Source organism: Protopterus annectens, chromosome 11.part0, assembly GCF_019279795.1.
Source record: "Protopterus annectens isolate FY-2018-M chromosome 11.part0, PAN1.0, whole genome shotgun sequence".
Lineage (NCBI taxonomy): Eukaryota > Metazoa > Chordata > Ceratodontiformes > Protopteridae > Protopterus > Protopterus annectens.
The window spans coordinates 1,432,318,709-1,432,344,201 of NC_056745.1; the positions used below are offsets into that span (position 1 = coordinate 1,432,318,709).

A 25,493-nucleotide genomic window follows, 5' to 3' on the forward strand; every position below is an offset into this window, starting at 1 on the left:
TACCAAATGAAAGGTGAGAAGCTTTCCTGCAGTGAACTCGCTTTTCCCATTCATTTCTGAGTATATTTTTTTGATTTTCAGGTAGAATGCTGAGACTAAGGAGACATTGCAGCCTGTTTGGTAATTGATGGTTCTCCAGGGAGGTCTGTAAAGCTAACCTTTTGAATGTTTTCTTGCTGAACTGCCTAAACAATTCAGAAGACACACTGTAGCTCTGTCCCTGTGTACAAAGACACTGAATATGAAAGTCTTTATGAAGGATTCCATTCTTGCATGCACAATTTGACACCTTTTCTGGAGCGGACATACCACATGCCACCAAAAGAAGTTAGAGAGGTCCAAAAACAAAACAATTATCCTAGGAGTAGGTACAGCAAAATATTAAAACTTGAATCTGCCCAGGATAGAAAGTCTGAAAGCTGACTCTGATGCTGGACTGACTGCTGCATAATACACAGGACTCCTGTAATTCACTCAGGCAAGAAAAAACTGAATAATGGTGCCAGGGGATGCCACCTTTATTACAGGGAATGTGACAATATCCCATACAAGGTGAAGTCTGCCTGGCAGTTGAAGTGGGAGTTGCTGAGATAGATATCTGTCCAGACATGGTAAGCCTCTAATCTGTGGCAAAGATCTTAACAATAAGAACAGCAACAGTCATCTTATGCTACTAACATCTGTAGTTAGACTGTGTAGTTCAGGGTGTAGACATGTCCTCTTCATCTGGCATGTCATTCACAATGGGCAATGGCTCCAGGGAGAGCTTTGCCCAGGGCATGGGACACAGAAAATTCAAAATTGTGCCAGTTTGTAGATACAAGTTAAACTCCCAACACCGTCCTAGCCAGTGCACTACAACTGCTTAATTTTAAAAATAAGCAAAATGCCGAAAATGATGACTGCAAAACCTGAAGCTACTTGTGGAAAGTACAAACAAAAATTAGCAACAAAACACCATATGTATAATTTTCAAAAGAAAGACAAAAAAATACTATGAAATCTCATCTTTTCACCCACCATTAAACTTGGCTTAGAAGTATTTTCACCAACACTCTTCTTTGCCAAGAATTCGGCTTTCCAGTCTTTTACACTCTGAAAAACTAAATCATCATCCTCATATTTCTGTACTCCATAATCCCAACAGATACTGGTAATAACATTAGTATGTTTATCATACACAACTTCCTTTTCAGTGTCTTGGCTAACTGGTGACAAATCATCACCCTCTTTCTTTATATTGTCAGCAGGCATGTTCAGTACCTTTACATCTTCACATTCAAGTATACATGTAGAAACTCCTGCCTCAGCATGCTTTTTAAGTACGGTCTCCCCACTATTTTCCGATTTGGAACAGGCATACACTTTTGTATATTCTCCTTCACGGTCCTTTCCAATCTCAGATTTAGACTCGATAATGCCTACATCACACATTTCATTTCTCAGAATCCCTTCAGTATATCTACTGCCAGATGACTTTTTACAACTTTTTTCTTCACAGTCTTTAGTTTCTGTTGAAATTTTATCAAAGGTTGAACTCTTAAAGAAGCAAGTCTGTACATATGCAAAATTCTGTTTACTTGCTGATGTTGGTGTTGCACCTTGCATATCAGTCTTCTTACTGTTCTGTATGTCACCAGTAACACCTTGCAAACTAGCACTGTTAGCAGCCAATTTTGCCGTTCCTTGTAGTAGTCTTTCAGGAGAATCACAACTGCCCAAGACTAACGAAGTACCAGAGTGGGTATCTATGATTTCACTACTCATGCCTTCTTCGGTATTCTGAGGAGTGACCTTAGTGTCCGAGCAGAAATTGTTTATTTTATCATAAGGAAAACAATCCAAACCAACAACATTCTGACTTACATCACTGTTCTTGCTGAAATTAAACTTTGCAGTCTCATTAGCTTCAAACTCTTCAGGCAGCCTGTGCTCTAATGACAGGTTAGGAGTCTCTCCTTCATAATAGCCAACTATCAACGACACTGGTTCACAAAGCAATTCATCATATACATTATCAACAGTGTATTCTGTTATATCTATAATATTATTATTATTGTATTCCACAGGCTGAGTTTGCTCAGTGTTAATACTCTGAACATCAGCTTCATTTTCTTTAGTTTCAGAACATACATCTTGATATTTCACTTCCTTAAGAAAATCATCTCCATCTTCACTCTCTTCTTCAGTTCTTTCAGAGTGTTCTGTATCTGTGACTTCATCTACTTCATCATCTTCTACTTCATCCTCCTCATCTTCTTCATTTTCTGTATCTTCTTTAGCACCTGTGGTAAAAATATCTTGTCCAGCACAATTTTCTTTTTCATTCAGTGTTGCATTCTGAGAAATATTAACCGATTCTTGTAAGGAACACTGATGTCTGCTTATTTCTTTTCCATTTTTTTCTCTGCTTTCTTCAGACAGCATAAGAAAGAAAACAGAAAACAAAACATGAATAAAAAGAAAACCAATGCCCATAACTATAAACATTTACCTGGCAAGCATCTTGTAAAGGTTTGGAAGTCATCTGGGGAGGTTTTGAAAAGGAGTTAGGTGAAGGAACTGTGGGATATTGGGAAGCTTGGTTATCAGGTACAGACTTAGGAGAGGTCTGGTTAGTCAGGACTTCATCTTCACTATCATCCCTTGAATCATCTTCACTATCTGATTTACTGGTCTGAGTGACTGTTACGAGCTGTTTTCTGTCAACGCTAGATGTTTCCTTAGCTAAGTAAAAAAAAAAAACAGCAACATTCGGTAACTTCAGTTCAAATAACGAACAACACTAAAACAAACAGTAAAACAATAAAAATACAAAACAAATGTCTTAATGCAGCATACCACTTTTCTTGTTCTGCTGAGAAGCACTCACGAGTTTTGCTAAATTTAGCTTTTGTGGTTTCTGTAAAGATAAAAAAAGCAATCAAACAGCTGCTACTCTAGTACCACAATATTCAGTGAATCTTAAAGTTAAAAACTACTGTCCTTGCTGTGTATGTATTAATTTCTCTATGATTAATAACATTTTGCCAGTCCCAGTCATGGTTCTGATGGTAAATGTGTAGCACTTGATAAGCTGTTGCCTTTGTTACAGATGTGGTTTTTCAGTGTTGTTATATGGTCAATAACGACATCGAAGACAGTAAAAGCACAACAGCATAATTTAAGCTTTGAACATTTTTTTCATGTTTTCTGTAGAAAACAGTCATGGTTACTTGGTACCTTTGGCATCGGTCATCTTTTACAAACATACTTAGCACCTTATTTCAAATAGTCATCACAGCATTCTTATTGTTTTACATTAAAATAGTTCATTAATACTTCATTTCCATATAAATGCTTTGCACGTCAAGAAAATGTGCTGTTAATTTAGGAATGATACAGCAATGTCAGTTGATAAATTCCTACCGGTACATGATACTGATATCAAAAAGTATAAATGCTCTTCCACAACCACATGGCCAACAGCCTGAATGCCTGTTACTCTGTAGTTATTTTATTTTTTATTAAACTTATACAATTATGACCACTGACCATGTAGTACAATATCAGGGTCAGCTGAATGAGCACTTTCAACCTAACCCCTCTGTGACTCCTATGCTTCACTTTCTATAGGCCGGCAGTAGCAATATGTAGGGCAGTGGTTTCTTATGCTACTACTACATCTGGCCATCACTCCAATATGGTATGCATGTCAGACATAGAGGGTAAACAGTAAACACGAATCTGTACACTGGTAACTCATTTTCCAAATCTGTGAATAAGATGGCCACAGGCTGTTATAGCAGCATCTCAAGCAGCCCCAAATAAACAGTAAACACAAGGTAATAAATGCACCTGTGCTCTCTTCATATGGCAATAAAGTAAAATCAGAAGTTGTGTATTTACCATAATGCAAGATCCACATAATCTTAATATGTGGGTTATCGGATCCTATCAGATCTGAAGCCAGCAATCAGACTATGGCTCTGAAACTTAACTCCTTTCTCCTAATACCCTGCACTAGTCAGTCTTCTCAGATTGAGTTTGTCCTTCTTGTAATGGAGCCCCTAACCAGATCATAAACAAAAAAAAAAAAAAAAAAAAAAAAAACATAACGGCCAAGACCTAAAGAGGTTGAATACAACTAGATACCAGGAAGGCCCTCAAGGTCCTCTAGAAGCACAATAAAGAAATCCAGTTCAAGGGGAGATGGAGGAAGAAGGGAATGTTGAGAAAGAGAGAGGAAACGTGCATCTATAGCATCACAATAAGAACATAATATTTGTATTTGATGCTGCCTTTTCCATCTGTCTCAATCTGAGGGATAGAGTTCCTAGCCAGCCTGACCTGAGTGGTAGTAACAAAGGACATTCCAGAGAATAGTGAAGCCAAATGCAGCCGTTAAGTTCGCCTCATTGTCAGGCTTGCAGTGAGGCAAAAAATTGTGAGTATTTGACCAACTGGCTGCTGAACAGATATTGTCCAACAATGTGTGACTAAAGAAGGCCACAGAAGTTGATACTGCCCTTACAGAGTGAGGCTTCGGCCTGGAAAGCAGGGACAACCCACTGACTTGTATACATAAGATATACAGTCAGTACGCCATCTGGACAAGATGATCTTAGATAGTCCTGCTCCCACTCAAAAAAGATGCAAAACATTAGTCAGATCTACTGATATACTTCATTTCACATAAAATCTTAACTGTTGATGCAAATCCAGACAGTGAAGAATGTACTCCCCTTTATAAGTGAACTTTGGAAAAAAAACACTGGCAAATGGATACACTAGTTTAAGTTAGACTCAGAGGCTACCTTAGGCGAAAGGGCTGGATTAGTCTGTAAGGATACCCTCTCTTTGTGAAAAATTAGATAAGGAGGTATACAAGCCTTAAGTTTTGACACTCACTTAGTGGAAGTTATTGCAACCAAGAACAGGGTCTTCCACAACAGGAACTTTAGGTCCACTGTAACTGCAGGTCAAATGGAGCACTGGCTAAAGCTTGTAGCAAAATGTTAGACCCCAAGGGGGAAATGTATTTCTCAAGGGTGGTATAAGGAGAAAGGTCCTCTTCATGGAGGCTTTAGAAAACCCCAGGAATCTATAAGGGGATGATTTTGACCAACATGAAAGTTAAAAATGGCCATCAGCTGAAACTTGATAGCAGAGTAGCTTGCCCCTGATTGAAAAAGAAAAGCTAAGAAGTTCAAAATTGCATCTAAATGATCTGAAAAGGGACTCAGGCCTTTAGAGACAGTCCAGATGCTAAACATTTTCCATTTATTGCCATACATTTTCCTCGTGAAAGTCTTTTGAGAACAGGAAATAATATGTACGATTCTGGAAGGCAGCTTCATTCTGTAAGAATTTGATGATTAAGGAAGTTGGAGGATATGCATAGAGGAGACTTGGGAGCCAAGCATGGATTAGAGCATCCCTTGCTAACCGTGCCTTAAGTCATGGCAAAAAAGATGCTGCACTTAGTGTTGTAAGGAGTTGCAACCAGGTCTCAGCAAACTGGCCCCAAAGGCTGAAAATATCTGCTGACACTTGCAGATTTGAAGGACCACTTATGGAGCATTGGTAAGTTCCAGCTCAGCTTGTCCTCTAGAATGTGGGATCTTCCTGGGATATGCATTGGTATTAGCAATCAGCGCAAAGACACTGCCCAGTGCCACACCCTCATGGCCTTGCTTGTTGTAATACCAGAAGAGTTATTGAACAAAGCCGCAGAAGTTGCAGGGATTTCATAAAATGTGCCTTGGGTTCTTGAGAGGATAAATGTGCGTAACGCAACCTGACAACAATCAGAGGAGTAAAGAGATGAGTTGGATTGCCCTTCCTGAAATCTTTAATCTGATATAGTTAAACGCATAGTAGTCTATCAACATCCAGAGAGTGAAGGAAATACTCCTCATTGTTGGAACGATTAGGGAAAGGCATTGGCAGGTGAATATTCAGACTTAGGACAGATTCAAAAGCAACTTTAATCATAAAGGAAGGATTAGTGCTGCGAAAAGCTCTGTTTCATGTGGAAACGGTTAAACAGGATATAGCATGTCATTTGGAGGTTTTCCCAGCAAATGTAAAAGCAACCAGAGGAAAATTTTCCAGGAGAGATATTTTATGAAAACGAAGGGTGCGAGTTTTAAGGGGACATGAGTTACGGCTACCAGCACAAAATTCAAATCCCATGGATGAGAACTATCTTTGATGTGGGGGTCTCAAGAGAAATGTCCCTTTTAGGAAGGCTTCACAAATCTTTTGGGAGGTTAGGGAGGTGGAAATGAAGCCTGTTGAAAATTAAGGATGACTGCTAGATTAACTTTACCTGTAGAGTATCAAGAGTCAGAATGAAATATGACAGCAGGAACTGCAAGACTGAAGAAAGTAGGGCTGAAAAGTTGTCCAGTCCCTGTTGGACTGCCCAAAAAGAAAATCGTTTCCACTTACTTCTGAATAACTTTTGAGTTTTATCCTCCTGAAAAATAGAGAAGATCTGAATAGCCTTCATAAAAAAAAAGTTTTTTTAGCCATCACATGAATTGGAGAAACCATGTGGTTAGATTCAGACATGAAATGTCCAGGTAAGGCTTGTCAGACAGGTGAAATTAAAGATCTGGAATGGGATTGAGTAGCCACAGCTGCTTCTTGAGGTGGGGCCAAAGCACAGTAAATGTAATTTGCCTGCACCAAAAGGGGGATACAAGTATAACTGAGGCCTTGCACAAAAATCCCCTCTGTAAGAACTTTGTCAAAAGAAGTAGTGGGGTGAAACTGTAAAGGAGTCCAGAAAGCCAAGGATAGAATACAGTGTCCCTGAATGTCTGCCCCTTTGGAAGGAATACAGCAAAGTAGATGCTGCACTTGGTTTTGCTGAGAGATGCAAAGATGTTGTAAGAAGGCTGGCTTCAGTAGCAAAAAGTCATTTGTTCTACTGATAAACTGAAGGACCACTCATAAGGCATTAAGATACAATAGCTGAGCCTGTCCCCCAAGAGGCTGGTCCATTCTGGAATATGTAATGCTGTCAGAAAGCACTGTGGACACATCACCCACTGCCACACTCTCATTGACTCTCAACAGACGGGGATACAAACAGGTACCCCCTTGCTAGTTTACATACCACACCAGTGAAGTGTTGTACTTATGGATTGAGATCACACTCTACAGAAGGAAGCTCTGAAGAGCCTACAGTCATAGGAGGATCACTTTCACCTTAAGGACATTGATGTGAAGGTGGGCCTTTTGCCAAGACCACTTTCCTCGGACTGTTCTCTGCCTACACATGCACCCCCACCCCAGAGAGGAGGTGTCCATAGTAACTGTGCCTGACAGAAGTAAAAAGAGGGGTCTTCCTACTGTCACAAAGGACAAATGTATCTACCAGTCTAGATTATGTTTGCAGATTGATGAAAGACCAATAGGTTTGTTGAGAGGGTGTAGAAACAGCACCAAAGGCATGTTGGAGAAAACCACAAATAAACGTGGAAGTTTCAAATGTGGTAGATGTTCCCAGTGTAAGTACATGGTAGACCAGGAACAGATAAAAAATAAGGAACTTTGGGTTAATTAAACTTACTAGGAAGTATTATTGCTACTCGAAAGGAGTGGTTCATATAGCACTGTGTCAACTATGCAACGGATTTTATGTGGGGAAAACAAAAAGGACTATTACACAAAGAATTTATCAACATGTCTAGGACATCGACAATAAAATGACAAAAATGCACTGTACAAGCATATAAGTACCCAGCCTTTACATTATTTTAAGTTCTATGTTCTAGATCATGTGGATGTGGGTCAATGATGCCATCCCTCTGATGATTTTTTGGAGTTCAAAGAACTTAAATGGCAAATTAGAACTAATGCCAGTGAATTTCCTGGCTTGAACAAACAGATTTCCTTAAGTGCGATAGTGAACCTTAGATCTGCCTACTGTATGTAAAATGTCACGTCTTATTTTTTAACATTACTACTATTTTTTTGTATTAACATCTGTGTTTAGTTAGGTTCATGCAATGGTTAATTTTAAATGTATGTAGTTATTATGGGGGAGGAGTGCAATTTGGTCATTGGTTTACTATCCAATTGGCTTGCAGGAGTGTATATTTAAATTTGTAATTATGTAATGCGCTTTATTCTGAAGTCTAATATACCAAGACGAAAGTGCTAAATCCTTTGTAATAAAAGACTGTACTATTGTTGGTGCTTGTGGTTCTTCAGGCTTTCAACTCCATGTTTATTGTTTTATTAGATTTTATTTTTTGTGGTTTTACTTAGGGTGTAGAAACAGAGATCACTGTATGCTCAAGGTCCACTGCAACTCCCTCATGTAAAATCTTGCATGCCAGACTACAGTGACTATTACAGCTATCATACCCAGGACTTGATGAACTAATTATGTAAGAGGGGAGGTCATTTGTTGGAGTTTTAAGATAACAGCTCTGAGAAAGGAAAGTTTGTGGCCTGGAAGTTTTGTAATTCTTCATCTCTCATCCAAATGGCATCCGATAAATATAAGAGGTTGAGAAGACTCCAGCTGGCATTGTACAACATTTACAGAAATACATAAAGACAGACACAAGTGAAGCAAATTGTCTCTTGTGAAATAAGGGACTCTTTTCTTGTGGTAATTTGAAGCCAATATTCTAAGTATGGGAAACATGGCTCTCACAGCTTGAGATGGGCTGTTACTACTAACATGCACTTGCTGAACACCCAGAGAGCTGTGGTGAGACCAAATGAGAATGGTCAGCACTGGTAATGACTGGCTCTGAGCCAGAAGTGAAAATACATTCTGGATTGTTTTACAATCTTAGTGTGAAGGTAAGCATCCACAAGTTCTACACAGAAAGAATACTTGTGTAAAATTTTACTATAACGATAGATGTCCGTCTTCTCTGTTGCAGTATTTTTTACATAAGGGAGTTCTCCACCATAGGCGTCCTGACGTTAGCCAATATACAAAAGTCTTTCACTACTGTAGGGTGAGCAGTATGTTGTACATAGGCTGCTCAAGTAAATTAGCCATGAAAGTGATGTATGCAAGGATCTACCTCAGAACTGAATGCCCTAGAAGGAAAGTAGGGTATGACCATCCAAGGAAAGAACCAAACCATCTGGGGGAAGGAGGGGAGGGAGGGACTGGAATACTGCAACAGACAAGAGAAGGACCTTCATCATTATGGTACGATTTTACACAACCATTCTATGCCCTTCTATTCATCTATTGCAGTATTCTTTACATGAAGAAGAGTACAAAAGCTCATGAGGAAAGGGTGGAGGAATAAGCAGATGAGCTCTCCAGAAAGCCATGGAGTATGGCTCTGGCAAAACCTGCCCTAGACTTAGAAATGCCATCCAACTTGTAATGTCTAGTGAAGAGAAGGTATGCACAGAAGTCCATGTAGCTGCTTCAAGAATAGAGCTGGTAGCCAATCCCTTGAAGAAAGCACCTGATGAAGTTACAGCCCTAGTGGAATGGGCCTTAACAGAAGAAGCAAGGGTCTTACCGTGCTTCACATAACAGAATGAAAAAGACTTAGCGATTCAAATAGAAATAGTCTGCTTGGAAACAGCAATCCAGAGCCCTGGGATGACAGGAGACAGAAATCTGGTCTGATCTCCTAATAGATTTGGTTTTGTCTAAACAAGTTGCCTATGTATGTCCAGAGTGTGTGACACCTTCTCACTAGAATTTTGTGGAGAATGAAAGAAGAAAGGTAAATGAATGGATTGGTTGACTGATAATTCACTGACAACCTTGGACATAAAAGAAGGGTTGGTACACAAGGACACCCTATCTTTATAGAAAACCAAAAAGAGTGTTGAGGCCATTAGAGCCTGGAGCTCAAACACACATCTGGCTGAAGCTATAGCTAGGAGAAGTACAGTTTTCCAGGAGCAATGTTGCAGGGACACTGATGAAGCTGGCTCAAAAGGAGAAGAGTCAGCTTTTCCAGTACAAAATTAAGATCCCATGAAGGAGGAGGGATAGGCTTCCTGGGAGGTCTAATGTGAAGGACGCCTTTACGAAACTGTTTAGCCTCAAAGCTGGTAACTAGAGGGGGAATAGAGGCAGACAGGCAGAGATAACTGACATACAGGCCTTCACAAAGAGTAGGTACAGCCAGCATTGAGCAATTCACACAAATAGGATAGAACCAAGGGGACTTCCACTGATAGTGGATCCTAGTTTCGTGAGAGACACCAAAGTGAAAATTTCTTCCACTTGGATAAGTAAGATTTTCTGGTACTGGGTTTCCTGGCCTCCTGTAGTACCCTCAGCACATCCTCAAAGAATAGGTGTCTGAAAGGAATTAAAACCCTATCACCCAAAGAGTCAACTGGAGGGTAGACAAGTGGGGATGGATGACAGTTCCTTTGTCTTGTGTGAGAAGGTCCACCCTGTGAGGGAACTTGTGGTGACTGCCCTTGGCTAAAGGCAGGAGAAGCGGGAACCAATGCTGTCTTAACCAAAACGGAGTCACCATCAAGATTTTTGGTTTGTCCTGCTGAATTTTGAACAGGACTTTTGGAATGATCGGGGGGGGGGGGGCGATGAATACAGAAACATGCCCTTCGAAGAGAATGAAAGGGCATCCACCTTCCAGACCAGAGGGTCTGGAACTCTGGCACAAAATTGTGGACATTGTCTGTTCATGGGGGGGGGGGGCAAAGAGATCTACTTGAGGTATACCACACCAGTGGACAATGTCCAGAAACACATCCCTCTGAAGCATCCATTTGTGGGACTGTGTTAGGGACCTGCTTAAGGTGTCTGCCACACAATTTTGGCTGGATGGGATGTACACTGCCTGAAGAGTCACCTGATAATGAACTGCCAGCTCTCAGACCTGGAGTGCAGGCCTGCATAGCAGGTAGGATTTGGTTCCTCCCTGTTTGTTCACATACCAGAGGACCATCATTGTCTGTGAAGAGCTTTAAAGGTCTTGGGAGGAAGAGAAGATGAAAGATCTGAAAGGCTAGCAGTAGCATCCTCATCTATCTTACACTGATGTGCTCCCTTTGTTGAGAGGGGGAACCTTACCCCTTAAGCTTTCAAGTTTCCGAAAGCTGCCCCCCAGCCCACATCCAAAGTATCTGTGAACAGCTCTTGGACTGGTGGTAGAGGATGTAAGGGAAGTCCTGGGTTGAGGGACACTTGTTGACTCCACCACTGTAGTTACCTCTTCAGACAGGGAATAAGAGGAAATGGAATGTCCAGAGGATGCGAATTCTGCATTTCAAACTGACTTTAGGAACCACTGGAGTTTTCTCATGTGAAGTTTTGCAAAAGGTAGAATTGGAATAGTGAATGCCATAAAACCAAAAACCCTGAGGAACACTGGCTGAAATATGCTAAAGAGGCAGAAGGTTTTTGAAGTAGAACGTGAAGTCCTGTGTCTTCTTTGGAGGAAGAGACACCCTCATGAGGTCTGTCTGTATCCTCAACTCCAGGAAGATGTGATCCTGAGAGGGGACAAGAATGGATTTTTTGTGGTTTATGGTGAATCCCAGGGACCCCTAACAAGAGAAGCCAAAGACATTTTTGCCCAGACGTGGAAGAGAAATGGCAAAGAGGATGTTTTGCTCTAGGATCTCTGAAGAGGTTGTCATAAAGAGGAGATCATCCGAGCAGGGAAAAACGTGGATGCCCTGAAGCCTGCAGTAGGAAATCACAGGGACTAGACATTTTATAAATACCCTTGCTGCAGTAGAAAGTCCAAAGATCAAGGAAGAGCAGTGAAAATGCCAGGAAGCCACAGAAAAACATAAAAACTTCCTGTAGTTGGGGGTGGACAGTAATGTGCAGGTATGCATCTTTGATATCTAGGGAAGGCAAGTAGGCTTGTGGCAGAAGAACGGGAAACAAGGTTTGAAAAATTAACATATGGAAGGTGGGTACCTTCAGGAAGGTGTTGAGATAGATCCAAAATGGGTCTCCAAGGACCACCCTTTCTGGGCACTAGGAACAATAAACCTCTTTCTTTTTGGTCTTGAGAGACTACCTGAATGGTCCTTTGTCTCCACAGGTCTAGTAGTATCTCTAGAAAGTAGGGTAGTTGTTACCTTGTTGGTTAAGGAGTGCCCCGGAAGGCAGGCAGGGAATCCCCTACCAGAAAAGATCCTTTTTGAATGATAGAGAGTACCTAGGAGTTTTGAGTTATGCGTTCCCAGATGGGCAGAGACAGAGTGAGGTGCTGGGAAAGCGGATTGTGGGTGAGGCAGTTTGGGCAGTCAGAAGGAGCCAGGCTTGTCTGGAAAGGACTGCTTTTGAGCCGGTGTTGCAGGAGCACCCCTTGGCTGCTGAGGCCTCCTGCTATCCTTTTTTGTTTTAGGTGGAGGCGGGTGGGAGCCTGTGTACAAAGGTAGTTTTTGTTGAGTAATTTCACTGAAAGTTAGGCACTGGGGAGCAGAGATATGCTTCACTTTTTGCAATTTCTTTCCCTTTTCCTGCAGAGATTTAAATAAATTAGCAGCTACAGTGCCAAACAATGCAAAGTCATCCAAATGGGCATCCATAAGATTAGATTTAATGTCCTCTGGTAACGGCTGGAATCTTAACCAGGAGAATCTCCTTAAGACGCAGCCAGAGGCAGCTGCCCTGGTAGAAGCCTCTGCAGCATCACAGCTGCATTTGATGGAGTGGTGTGCTACCTGTGAGGAGGCTCCAATCAAGGATGCATCCAAGATTTTATTCTCTGAGTAGGGAAAATCAGAAATGACCTGGGTAAACTGAAACATAAGCTCTAGTGCAAATTTGGTCATGTGTGTTTGGTAATTAATGGCTCTAAATGCCAAGGTGGCTGAAGTGTACAATTTCTTGCCTAGTGTTTCCAGGATCCTGCTTTCCTTATCTGAAAGTAGGAGAGAGGCTGAAGGCAGTAACCTGGATAGTTTGTCTGAGGCCACTGAAATAACCAATGGGTCTGTTGAAGGACACTTAAACAGGAAAGTACAGTTTTGTACCTACCATTAATGTAGATGTTCGAGTGCACACCCTGCTGCAGTCATCACACTTGGGTTATCCTGTCGTCAGGCGGTCCCGCAGTCGGCCGGAATTCCAAAGGCTTGGTCCAGCGTCGGTTGCTGTCGCTTCTTCCCTGACGTCAGTGCGCCAGGGGTATAAATAATGCATCCAACGCCATTTTCTTCAGTTTTTCTTGCCCCAGATGTCAGGTGCCCCCAAAAAGGCGGTCAGTAATTAGTAACAAATTAAGTAATTTTTGCACAAACACAAAATTCCTCCAGCTATAAGCAAATACATCAGGAAGGTAATGTACAGATTTTAGCCAGTTAGATCAGAGGGGATGGAGGGAAGGTAACCTGGACTGCAGCAGGGTGTACACTTAAACATCTACATTTATGGTAGGTACAAAACTGTACTATGTCCATCGTGTTACCCTACTGCAGTCATCACACTTGGGTAGAATCCCAAAGCTAAGGAAGGGTGGAGGAGTTATAGAGGGTTAGAGGAGGCTAGAAGGCCCTGCAGAACTGCAGTGGTGAAGCCAGCTCTAGTCTTAGAGTAAAGTGGTAAGTGATAGTGTTTGGTAAAGGTGTGTACTGAACTCCAAGTTGCAGCTTCCAAAATCTCCTTGGTAGGAACCCCACTGAAGAAGGCTGTAGATGTAGCTGTTGCCCTGGTAGAGTGGGGCCTAATGGTAGCAGGAACTGGTTTTCCATGATGGGTATAGCAAAAACGAATGCAATGTCCTATCCATTTGGAAATGGTCTGTTTTGATATGGCCTTCCCTTGTGAAGCTGTAGCATAGGATACAAAGAGCTGGTCAGATTTTCTGAAAGCCTTAGTTTTATCCAAGTAGTAACGAAGTTGCCTGTGAATGTCCAAGGAATGCAGGAGTCTTTCTCCTTTGTTCTGTGGATTTGGGAAGAAGGTGGGTAAAGTGGATGGTTTGATTTAAAGCCACACTGGAAACCACCTTAGGCATGAAGGAAGGATTAGTTTGTAGAGAAACTCTGTCTTGATGGAAAATGAGGAAAGGTTCCACTGCCATTAGTGCCTGCAGCTCTGAGACTCTTCTAGCTGAAATTATTGCTAGTAGCAGAGCAGTCTTCCATGATAGAAACTGTAGATCTGCAGAGAAAGCTGGTTCAAAGGGAGGTAGCGTACGTTTTTCCAGAACAAAATGGAGGTCCCATGTTGGTGTAGGTGCTCTCCTGGGGGGGCCTAATGTTTTTTGCCCCTCTGAGGAACTGCCTTAGAAGTGGATGCGAAAATAAGGGTGGATCCGTGTTGTAGTGGGCTGAAATAGCTGATGCATGGATTTTAATGGAAGAAAAAGAAAGTCCTTTGTGCAACATCTCAGTTAGGTACTGTAGAATCTGAGGCATGTGAGGCTGAAGTGTGTTTTGGCCTTTAGCTTGGTTCCATGCGCAAAACCTTTTTCATTTATCCGAATAGGCCTTCCTGGTGCTGGGCCTCCTAGCTTCCAGAATAACATCCATAACTGCTTGGGAAAGAGGAGCTGGCTGGATGCTTAGGTGATTTGCCATGCAGCCAGATTTAAGGTTTTGAGCTGGCTGCGAAGAATCTGATTGTTTTGCTGTGTGAGCAAATGGGCAATTTGTGGTAACATCCAAGGTGGGCCCTGGGCCATATTCCTCAATAGTGGGTACCAGTGCTGGCGTGGCCAGTCTGGGGCTATGAGAATCAGTCGTGGTCTCTCCTTTCTGACTTTCAGAAGCACCTTTGTGAGGAGAGACAATGGAGGGAAGGCATATACTGTCAGGTTTTTCCAATTGAATGAGAGTGCGTCCACTTTCCAAGCTTGATGGTGAAGTGTCCTTGTACAAAATTTTGTTAGTTGATAGTTTTGAGGACTGGCAAACAGGTCTACGTCTGGAAGGCCCTATTTCTGAGTTATCATTGCAAATACTTGTGGATCCAGTTTCCACTCGGGGGGGGGGGGGGTGTCCATGATGTTTCTGCTGAGGTCGTTTGCCAATGTGTTCTTTTTTCCTGGCAGGAATTGAGCTTGTAACTGAACTTGGTAAGCCAGAGCTGTGTTCCACAAGGTCATTGCTTGCCTGCACAGAGGGTAGATGTGTGTACCCCCTTGTTTGTTTATGTACCACATTACTGTGGTGTTGTCCATCCTTATTGTAAGTTGTCCTGGATGTAATAGATTCTTGAAGGCTGTCAGAGCATTCTGTACAGCTAGCATCTCTTTTTGATTGATGTGCAGATTCCTTTGATCTGCAGTCCATACGCCTTGAACGCACTGTCCTGCCATGTGTGCCTCCCAGGCATAGTCCGATGCATCTGTTGTCATAGTTTGCCTGGCTGGGGGCAAGGTGAAAGGCTGACCCTTGTTGAGGTGACATGCCTGTGACCACCATAGAAACTCCTGTTGTAGTAAGGGAATGAGAGATATCATTGTGTCCAAGCTGTGGCTGTATTGAGACCATACGCTTTTTAGGTACCACTGTAATTTCCTCATATGCAGCTTTGCAAATGGTATTAGTAGTATGCAAGATGCCATGAAGCCCAAGGCCTGCAGAATTTTTCTTGCAGGTAGTTGGGTCTTTGTTGCCATTGTTTTGAAATATAGAGTCAGTTGTAGTTGATTGTCTGGCATCAGATAAGCCTTCTGGGCCGTTGTATTCAAGCTGGCACCCAGGAATGTCATGTTTTGTGAGGGTACTAGTTTTGATTTCTTTTCATTTACTGTGTACCCCAGGCAACTTAGAAGATGTTTTACAAAAGCCAGATGTTGTAAGAGGACGTCCTTGCTTTCTGCTTGGATGAGGCAGTCGTCCAGGTATGGGTATATTTGAATTCCTCTTTGTCTGCAGTATGCAGTTACTGGTGCCAGGCATTTTGTGAAGACCCTGGGCGCAGTAGATAAGCCAAAGGGCAGTGCAGAGAATTGGTAATGGGTTGAACCTGCAATGAAACGGAGGTATCTTCTGCAACTTTGTCTGATAGGGACATGCAGGTATGCCTCCTTGAGGTCCAACATTACTAGCCATGCTTTCTTGCCCAACATGGGAAGAAGCTGCTGTAGTGTTAGCATCTTGAATTTGGGTACTTGTAAGAAGGTGTTTAGAATTGAAAGGTCCAGAATTGGTCTCCAGGCATTGTCCTTTCTGGGAACTAGAAAGAGTCTTGAGTAAAATCCTTGGCCTTGCTCTGGAGTAGGTACCAGCTGAATGGCTCTCATGTCCATGAGAGTTGTAATTTGTTTTTGTGCCTCTGCCCATTGATTTGGTGGCATGTTTGGCATTCCTCTTTTCATTGGCAAGGTGTGAAAATGGAATCTGTATCCTTGTGAAATTATGTCTAGGACCCATTTCTCCTTTGTGACAATGTGCCAGTTGTCTGAAAAAAGTGCGAGTTTTCCTCCCAAGGGGGCTGCCAAGAGAGTATTGCTTAGCCAGATGAGGTGCAAGTCATTGAGTTTGCCTTCTGGTAGTTTGGGACTTGTCTTCTCCTCCCTTCTGTGTTGCAGTGCCCCATTGTCAAGGTTTTTACTGGGCTTGTGGTTGCCCTCTGCCTCTTGGACGTCTGTATTTACCCCTCTGTGGTCTGTCAGTAGCTGGAAAGGACCAATTTTTTGTTGGCCAATTTCTGCTGAAGCGAGGGGGCTGTACCTGTAGAAAATCTTTGACTGTCTGCATAGATTTTGCCTTATCCTCCATTTTCTTTAAATCTTCTTCTGCTTTAACTCCAAAAAGAACATCCTGCTGTAAGGGAGCATCTAGAAGCTTTGCTTTAACATGATCAGGCAGAGTTTGTTCCTTTAACCAAGCATGCCTACGTATAACAGACCCAGTGACAGCTGCTCTGCAGGAAGCCTCCAAAGAATCAAAACCACATTGTAAAGTATGTTTGCCCACCTGTTCAGTTGCATGTAAAAGATCCTGCATTTCTTTCAATTCAGACTGTTGAGGGAGTGTGCTCATTTTTTGTTTTAACTGAGGCATTAGAAATTGCTGATATTTTAGCATGTGAAATTGGCAATGTAGTGCCCTCATAGCTAGAGTGGCTGAGGTGTAAACCGTTTTCCCCCACCTGTCTAGTGCTCTGGAGTCCCTTTCAGAGTGTACAGGATTTTTTGCCATAGAAGCCTTAGCCCCTTTGGGACCCTGGGAGAGATAGTCTCTGGATCAGCAACAGGGCTTTTATAAAGGAATTTGTGGGAATCAGGCACTCTATAGTATCTGTCAGGTTTGGCTGGAGCAGGAGGCAGAGAATCTGGGTTCAAACTGGATTCTAAGTAAACATCATCCACAATGTCTAAAACTGGGGGGATGGCAAGTGGTCTGTGCTGGGGGAGTAAAAGAAACTCTCTGAGCCTTTTCTTTGAGTCAGAGTAGTCCTGTCCTTCCCAGTGAAAATATTCCCTCATAGTGTGTAAAGTTTCCCCAAAGGAGTAGTCTTCAGGGGGAGAAGCTGAGGGAATAGAATCCTCAGCATCAGAATCTTCATAAGGGGAGAAGGAGTAATCTTGGTCCTCAGAGGAGCCTGAGGAAATAGACACTTGTTCAGAGGAGGCATAATCTTCCTCTTGTCTAGGCCTTTTGTCGGGTGGGGGCTGGGAACCCCCTGATTAAAGAGATCAAATCTTCAGCCATTTTGAGCATCTGTTTCTTAGGCATGGCCTTGAACTGGAGACTGAAGTGAAGTCTTTTTAGGTTTAATAGGAGTCTTACGTTTTTATGGTGAGCGTCGTCGGTCTGAAGACGCCTTCAGAAACCGAAGGTGTTTCTGCAGCACCGACATCTTTATCAGCAGTGTCATCTGTAGGGGCTAAACAAAATGGCTGCGTCGGCCTAGTACTCTCCGCCAAAAGCTCCGAAGCGGAGACCGGACCAGCCGAGGCCTCGGAGTTTGGCTTGGGTCTAGGCTGCCTGTCCTTGTCCTTGCGTTTTTTGTGCACGCCGGTAGTCGGTTGCTCCAACGGCATAGTGTAGTTAAATTTTCTACCGAAGTAGTGTTGTGCGAAATCAAAGCGTCTTTTTATAGTACGCTTATTAAACCTAGCACAAAAACGACAACCAGTGACGTCGTGGTCTGGGCCTAGGCAAGGTATGCAGCAAGAATGAAAATCCTTATGAGGTATTTGCTTCCCACAAGAAATACAATTGTTAACTTTTTCTGACATCGGTCTGAGGCAAGAAAACTTTCCCCAACGGGGTACTTAGCTTTATTGAAGACTTCGGATCTGAAATTCGACTTCGAAAATCTCAGTAGTTGGCCGACCGGCACTTGCGAACTGCTTCTGATTCGGGCACCACGCGGCAAGAAAGACTGAAGAAAATGGCGTCGGATGCATTATTTATACCCCTGGCGCACTGACGTCAGGGAAGAAGTGACAACAACCGACGCCGGACCAAGACTTTGGAATTCCAGCCGACTGCGGGACCGCCTGACGACAGGATAACCCAAGTGTGATGACTGCAGCAGGGTAACACGATGAACATCTTGCAGTCCTCAGGGACTTTGTAAAATCGGTCAGGCTTCTTAGGGGCAGGAGGCTTGGAAATAGGGCCTTGGAGTTAGAGGCAATGGCATCTATAAAGGCAGGTAACACAGAAGGAATAGGCAAAGGGCTAGGTGGCTCCAGCTGCATAAGGTCGAATTATCTCTTTTGTACTTCAGATACCTGTATGCTATCCCATTTGAAATGATCTCTCACTTTGACTAAGGTCTCTCCAAAAGACAGTTCTTCCATCAGTGAGTCTATTCCATTGCAGTCCTTCTACAGGGAAGCATAGTCTAGAGGGGAGGGGATCTGTGAGGAATAGGCTAGAGATTCTTCTTCCGAGGATGCCTCGTTTGAGTAAACCTCTTCCCTAACCCATTTATGTGTAGTGGCTGTGCAGGGTGGGACAGAGATTGAAACAGCCGAAGGGGGCTTAAGGGACATGAGAGCCTTGAAAAGGCCTTGGGTGAACTGTTCCCAATCACTTTGAGGTTCCTTAGGAAGGGGGAAATGTGTTTGGTTTTCTGCTCTTCTTCTGATGCAGGTCTGCCCTATGTAATGTATGAGACCTGGACGCAGGCCTACATTCAATAATGTCCGAGTGAATTTCCTCCAGCAACAGAATCTGAGGCATCCCCCTAGCACCTTTGGTTATCACAAGTCTCGGCTTCCCCTGTACATCCGTGACCAATGCCTGCTCAACCTCTGAAGATGTGCCTATGGTCAGATCCAAGGCAGCCTCAACAATCACCTCGGCCTGTGAACTGGAACCAGGAACTGTATTATCTTCGGGCTTTCATCTGTCTCAGGAGAGATGTCCATAGTATGAGGCACAGTAGAAGCTTCAGGCCTTGGCTTTTTGGCCTTCCACTTAGCGAGCGACTCAACCTCAGGTCCTGAGGATCCCTCCATGCTGCTTTTAGCTAATCACTTTAAGCACTGGTTTTCTAAGTAAGTGGCTAAGGAGGAAAGTCGACTTCTTAGGGTCTTGGGCACAAAGGTCTGGCAAATGGGACAGGATTTGTGGTCGTGCGTTGGCCCTAGGCAAAATAAACAGTGGAGACAGGTATCTTTACGTGGAATTTGTCTTGCACACTGGCATTTGCCTTTTTTGGATGACATGAACCCTACCACAAAACAATGGTAAAAAAAACAAAATTTCCCCAATTGGGCACTTATCTGAGAAAATCTCTGGAACAAGCAAATGGCTCGGTGAGCAGAATGATGTTCAACGGTGGCATTCGGAATGGCGGTAGAGAAGTTCTGAGGTAGGTGCATGCATACGTCACTTTTACGGCCAACATATGAGAGCAGCCTATGTGCGATGCATCACCATCCTACAGTAGTGAAAGACTTTTGTATACTGGCCAGCATCAGGTAGCCTACGGCAGAGAACACCCTCATGTAAAGAATACGGCAACAGATGAAAAGAAGAACAGGGTAGGACTGTTTGCAATGTGACCATCCGGAACTTTGTCTTTCTTACTTAACTGTCGGTATAACTTTAGTCTAAAATGAGCATGCAGTCCTTCAAATTCATGAGAACTCAAAAAAATCTAGAAAAGAAACGTGACTCTCTGTGACTTGGTTGGCTCTACGATGGTTCATTTTTGTAGGGTCTGGAAAATCTCTTGTGCTGCAACTCTCTTTTGTCAGGGTGGTATGCCAAGGAGAGGTGGGGATGGCTGCCTGGGGTTTGCTGTGAAAGGAATTGTGTAGCTTCTGTATATTAATATCCTTCACCCAGCTGTGTCATGTAATATAAAGCTGTGATTCTAGGTGAAGAGACAGTGCATCCTAGACTGCCTCCAGGAGTGGAGCAGTCGTTTAAGCCCTCAGGGATATTGGGCTATTCTCCCAGTGAGGAAGGACCACTAAACCCCTAATTCTGCAGAACTCCTCCTTCTGCCTATATGGCAGTGTCCATTGAAAGGGCACCTTTTGCCACAGTTGCCCTGTCCAAACAGAAGTCAAAAAGAAAATGCTGGAACTTTTCCAACCAAACTGCTCTGGCACTCTTCTGGCACCTAAAGAAGCACCTCTGAAGGGTTTCAAGGACACCCCTATGGCAGGTCAAGTCTTTCCGCCTTTGTCATTTTTCAAGTGCTTTTCTGTTTGACTTTGTTATGATGGGTCCTCCCTTCATGGACTCAATGACAAATGATGCTTTAATGTTGTTCACAATGTCACACAGATGCAGTCAGGCATAACAATGCATAGTGATAACCATGCCTGATACCCTGACAGCTCCATACACCTCATGGAAAGGCTGGAGATAAGCATCATGGCAGCCACCTGGGACCAGACCTCTTAACCCCTTAGTGCAAGAAATCTGGGCAAGCCTAAAATAATGGTGGGACAAAATAGGGATAGATTTTAAATAAAATTTGTGTTTGCATGCATTTTCTGAAGGATATGAAGTCTGAAGCTCAAATGCATGTCATTATTTAGGGACTTTGCCAGAAAACCACAAATTTTATGAGAAACAGACCAAAAATATAAAACAAATATCTGGACAGGCAGTGAAAACACAACACTTGGGAGATATGCCTGGGACTCCATCTGTTTAAGTTTCTGTGGTGGAAGGTTTTTGTAAAGGATCTAGCATCTGCTCAGCTAGGTCTCTTTGGAACTTCTTCATATAAGTGAGATAATTAAGTACTTAGAAAGAAAAGATTACCAAGGCAAAAGCATACTACCCCACTGGACATCATCTTAGCTTCCTTGCCAGAAGGATAGACCACAGAATTATTTGCTTCAGGAAGTTCTCTCTTGGTGGAAGTTACCTCAATAATACAGTCCACAACAAGGCTTTCACTCCAGGAATGTCTGTTCTTGAGCAGGTGCAAAACTGTCAGGCATGTGGGACATACACGCTCTGTCATCAGGCCAATCATTTGGTCAGCATGAGGGACTACTCAGGTGAGTAAAGGGGGCAGACCTCAATACCTCAAACACCTCTTCATCTGGGGAAAGCAGATCATTGAGCCACATGTCCCTCTGACAAATCATTATCAGCCCCCTTTTTAGGAGACCAGTTGGCATAATGGCTAAGGTCTTCTCCTCCCATGCAAAAGGTACAAGGTTCAATCCTGACCTCCGACTAATGCCTGTTTGGAGTTTGCATGTTCTCTCTGTGTCTCTATGGGATTCCTTCCACCTCCAAAAAACATGCCATGTGTTTCCATCTCAAACTCACCAATCAATGGAGCTTTGAGCAGCAGCACAGACTCAACATGGTGACCTATATGGGGAAGAGTTGTACAGACCAACTGATCTGGACATTTACTGTGGTGCGCAGTATCTTCAAGATAGAAGAACATGGATCGCACACTGCACACTGTGGCAGGGCGAGCTACTTGACAGTGTAAAATATGAGGGTAGGTGATTTGGTCTCTGACAAATCAATTCCAAAATTTCAGCAAATCTGAGATCTTCAGAAAAGAACTGAAATAAACCATCCCCTCCACTGAGGCTGGTGCCTCCTTTGGCATCTACTGTTTGTAGGAATCGCGGGGGGGGGGGGGTCTTCTGAAGTTTCTGATGAGTTCTTAATTCCTTGGTGAAGTGGCAGGGGGCAACAAAGTTAGCACCATTCTGTCCTTTGGGTTAAAGATAAGACCTCAAGGGGCCCAGAAAGATCAGTGTCAATGGGTTGAACTGAAACAGAAGCTGAACCTCCTGTTACTAATTTTAAATCCCTAGAATGGGTGACCATCATACTGTTTGTCTTGTGGATATGTAGCAGCTCCATCAGGGATTTGTGAATGCCTTGTAGGTCAAGCATAGGTCACCCCTTAATAGTCAATAGGAGACAAAGTGGAGGAAAAGGGCCTTCAGTCTCTTCACATAGGACATGTTGTTAATGCCCTGTATTTTCTTTGTGAGGAACCTCTGAGGTCACTCCAGCTGTTGTAAGCGCCTAGTCAAGTACATTCCAAATGTCGCATCATACTCGATTATTGGTCAAATGAGAGCTGTGTACAGTGGGACTATAATTTCCCTGGATCTGGATGCCATACCTTTACTTACATGTTGTGCCATACAGAAGGACTTCCTCACCACCGTGGACATGTGACAGTCAAAGTTTAGGCTACTATCCATCTGTGTACCTAGAAACCTCACCTCTGCGTCTACTCTTAAGGGTGTGTTGTTAATGTTGTAGTTAGCAGGAGAATTTGATTTTACAAAAAGTAAGATGAAGCATTTCCTTGCATTTATTTTCAGGACATGTTTCTGACACCAATCATTTGCCTGACTTACACCTTCCTGAAGGATATCTATATCACTGGCAGATTCAATGACTGCCCTCAGTTTGCAGATAACTGCAGACTTTGTCATTCAGAGACCATCCACAGTAGCCTTGGTGTCAGAGAAGTATATTTTGAACAGGAAGGGTCCCCATCACTGAGCCCTGTGGCACACCACTAGGAACTGGCCACTTGCTAGAACTGGATTCATCCACTTTAACCACTTGTGTTCTATCCTTCAGCAGATTGCCTATCCACTTGCTGGTATAGGAATTGAGGACCAGTTTTGTGAATTTCCTTATAATACCCAAGTGGGGAATTGTGTCAAATGTCTTGGCCATGTCAAGGTAGGCAGTATGTACTGCTTTGCCCTTGTTCATGGTGTTTGCGACTTTCTCAAAGGGTGGGTGAAAATCCTCTCAAAGAACTCAAAAGCCAAAGACAAGCCTGATGACCCCAAGGGAATCCTTGTTAGAAATTATTCCAACCTAGCAGAAGAGGAGGTAGGTGTCTCCAAAAGGAATTCCCCAACTGAGAGAGACCAGACAGCTCAGGCATCAAGATCTCAATGAACACCAGAAGCACTAAAGTACCTGACATCAAAAATGGTGCCACATGAGTCAGTGACAAAGACAGAGCTTAGGACTTGGGGTTGATGGTTCAGCTCAAAGGCTCACTCGGCATTGAAGGAAATGACACCAACTGCATCAAACACAACATCAGGATCAATGGATCATATCCAATCGCTGCCAAAAAGGATGCACCTGTGTAGTTTTCAGCTTTGATACCAGCATCATCAAGACATACAGTGGGGAAAATGCATCCATAAATGGAGTTCTTTGGCCAGCCCAATCAAACCTAGGAACAGAGAGGGTAGAATGACACTAGTGTCTGCCTCTTAACAAAGGCCCTTACCAATCAATCCAATCAGTGTCAGAGAAACTCCTGATGGATATGGCAGATATGAAAGAACTGGAGGGAAAGCAAGAGCCAAGGGACTTTGAGAGCTATTTCTTGGAGGGCTGGTTACTTCAGGATGACGACGGGTTCAGCATGGGAGGGTGCAGGAACCAAACCTGCAGACAGAAAAAGAATGTGAAGGGACTAGAGCTGAGGCCTCTTCTGAGGATGATGGTTTCAGAACCTCAGAAGGAGAAGATCCCAAGGAGGACTCATCATTTTCTTTCTTTTCCTTTTCTGTCTCTGCCATATTTTTCTTTCATCTCTCTTCTCAACTGAATCTGACAGGAAAGGGACTTGGATTAGCTTACTTTTTCTCTTCATTAGGGAAGAGGGCCCAACAGCCTTTTATATGCCACAAGAATCTGGAAGGTGTTCCTGCCTTTAGCATATGACACACAAAGTGGAAGTGCCTTGTTAAGGCATGTTCTGCCCACTACAGATGTACTTTTTGAACCTTGAAACCTTATCCACTGAAAAAAGTGTAAACACACTGCAAAATATTCTCTCAAGACACACACAAAAAATAAATGCAGACATAGAAATCAAAAACAACTCTCAATGAATAGTGAATAATGCAAATCTACTAAACAAAGAACACTAAAAAAAACACCTAAAAAACTCATATTACAAAAATCTACCTACACACAAGCAATAACAATAAAACTTATAATACGGGATAATGATAGGAAGGATTAGGCTATCACCTAATTAGTTGAGAGAGGGAGGAAATCATTTTTTGTTGTTGTTAAAGAGGGAATGATAACCAGCAATGGAGAAAAAAAGACTAAAACTGTAGAAAGCTAACTGTTACGTTGTTTATACAATAAATGCACACTTATAAAGCATGAAAGAGCTCTGGGGACTGAACCCATTGCTGAAGGGCAATAAAAAGATCTGAGGACTCTGAGGTGACCCAGGAGCATTATGGGAGAAGGAGGTGCTCGAGCTCTGGACTGAGCAGAAATTGCTGCTGGCGGGTAACTCATCTGTAGAAACAGATGACGGGATAATGGAAGATCAAAGATTCTGTCACACCTTTTTGAACACCCTTTTGATGATATCATGGATTATAACCTTGAAATTACAAAATGGGTTGAATCACATCTATATTTAAATTTGACATTAGCTGGCCTTTAAGGATCATACTGACAAATTATGTGGGAATCTGCTTCAGAAAATGGTAAGTTTATACATTAACAGAAGCCTAGATATTGACACTAAAAAGCTACTGGCAAATGCACTGATAGTTATTAGAACACAACATGTAAGCTTGCTCAAAGCGTAAGTAAAGATCAGTGCATGCATTTAGATTTTGTACCATTCCACCCTTAGGTTTACTACAAAATTACCCTATGGTGCTCATTGCTGTACACTGTATTCTTCTTCAAATCAAATGTTTCTAGAAAAAAATGCTTCATTATGTTATTGTTATATAAAGTATACTAAGAACAGATTTCAAGATCCGTTACAGACTTATCTGAAGTCTAAGTCTCTGTGTTCCAAAATAAGAAAGTAATGACTTTCATCCAAAATGCCCCATTTTATCTTAAAGGAAAAAGAAATCACATTTGTACAGATTTATTAATGTGACTGCGAATGTTTTTAAGTATGTGCCTTTTCACTTTCTGAAAAGACAGCTTTTAAAATATGGTTCAAACTTGTCAAGTTGGGACTGCTTTTTTTCCTTTGTCGTATCTTCTTGGCATATAAAATATGATAAGCTTTGTGGTTCGCAAATAATGAAAAGAAATGTACATGTGTACATACTATATCTCAACTGTTATGATTTAGGCATAGCGCTATCATCTTGGCCCTTATATATAGACTTGTTCCTCCTAGA

General features: G+C 42.6%; 1 protein-coding gene across 7 annotated transcripts in view; it reads right to left on the reverse strand.

The window, feature by feature from the left end:
• The window catches only part of LOC122815888 (ankyrin repeat domain-containing protein 26-like), a 2,190,206-nt gene that overhangs the window by 1,740,910 nt on the left and 423,803 nt on the right, over window positions 1-25,493 (reverse strand). For all 7 annotated transcript variants that reach the window (XM_044088730.1, XM_044088728.1, XM_044088731.1 and 4 more), the window contains exons 9-10: window positions 2,842-2,902; window positions 2,495-2,727 (exon numbers count right to left, since the gene is read on the reverse strand). In XM_044088730.1, the coding sequence (XP_043944665.1) occupies window positions 2,495-2,727; window positions 2,842-2,902 (294 nt within the window). The remainder of the gene's footprint in view (window positions 1-2,494; window positions 2,728-2,841; window positions 2,903-25,493) is intronic.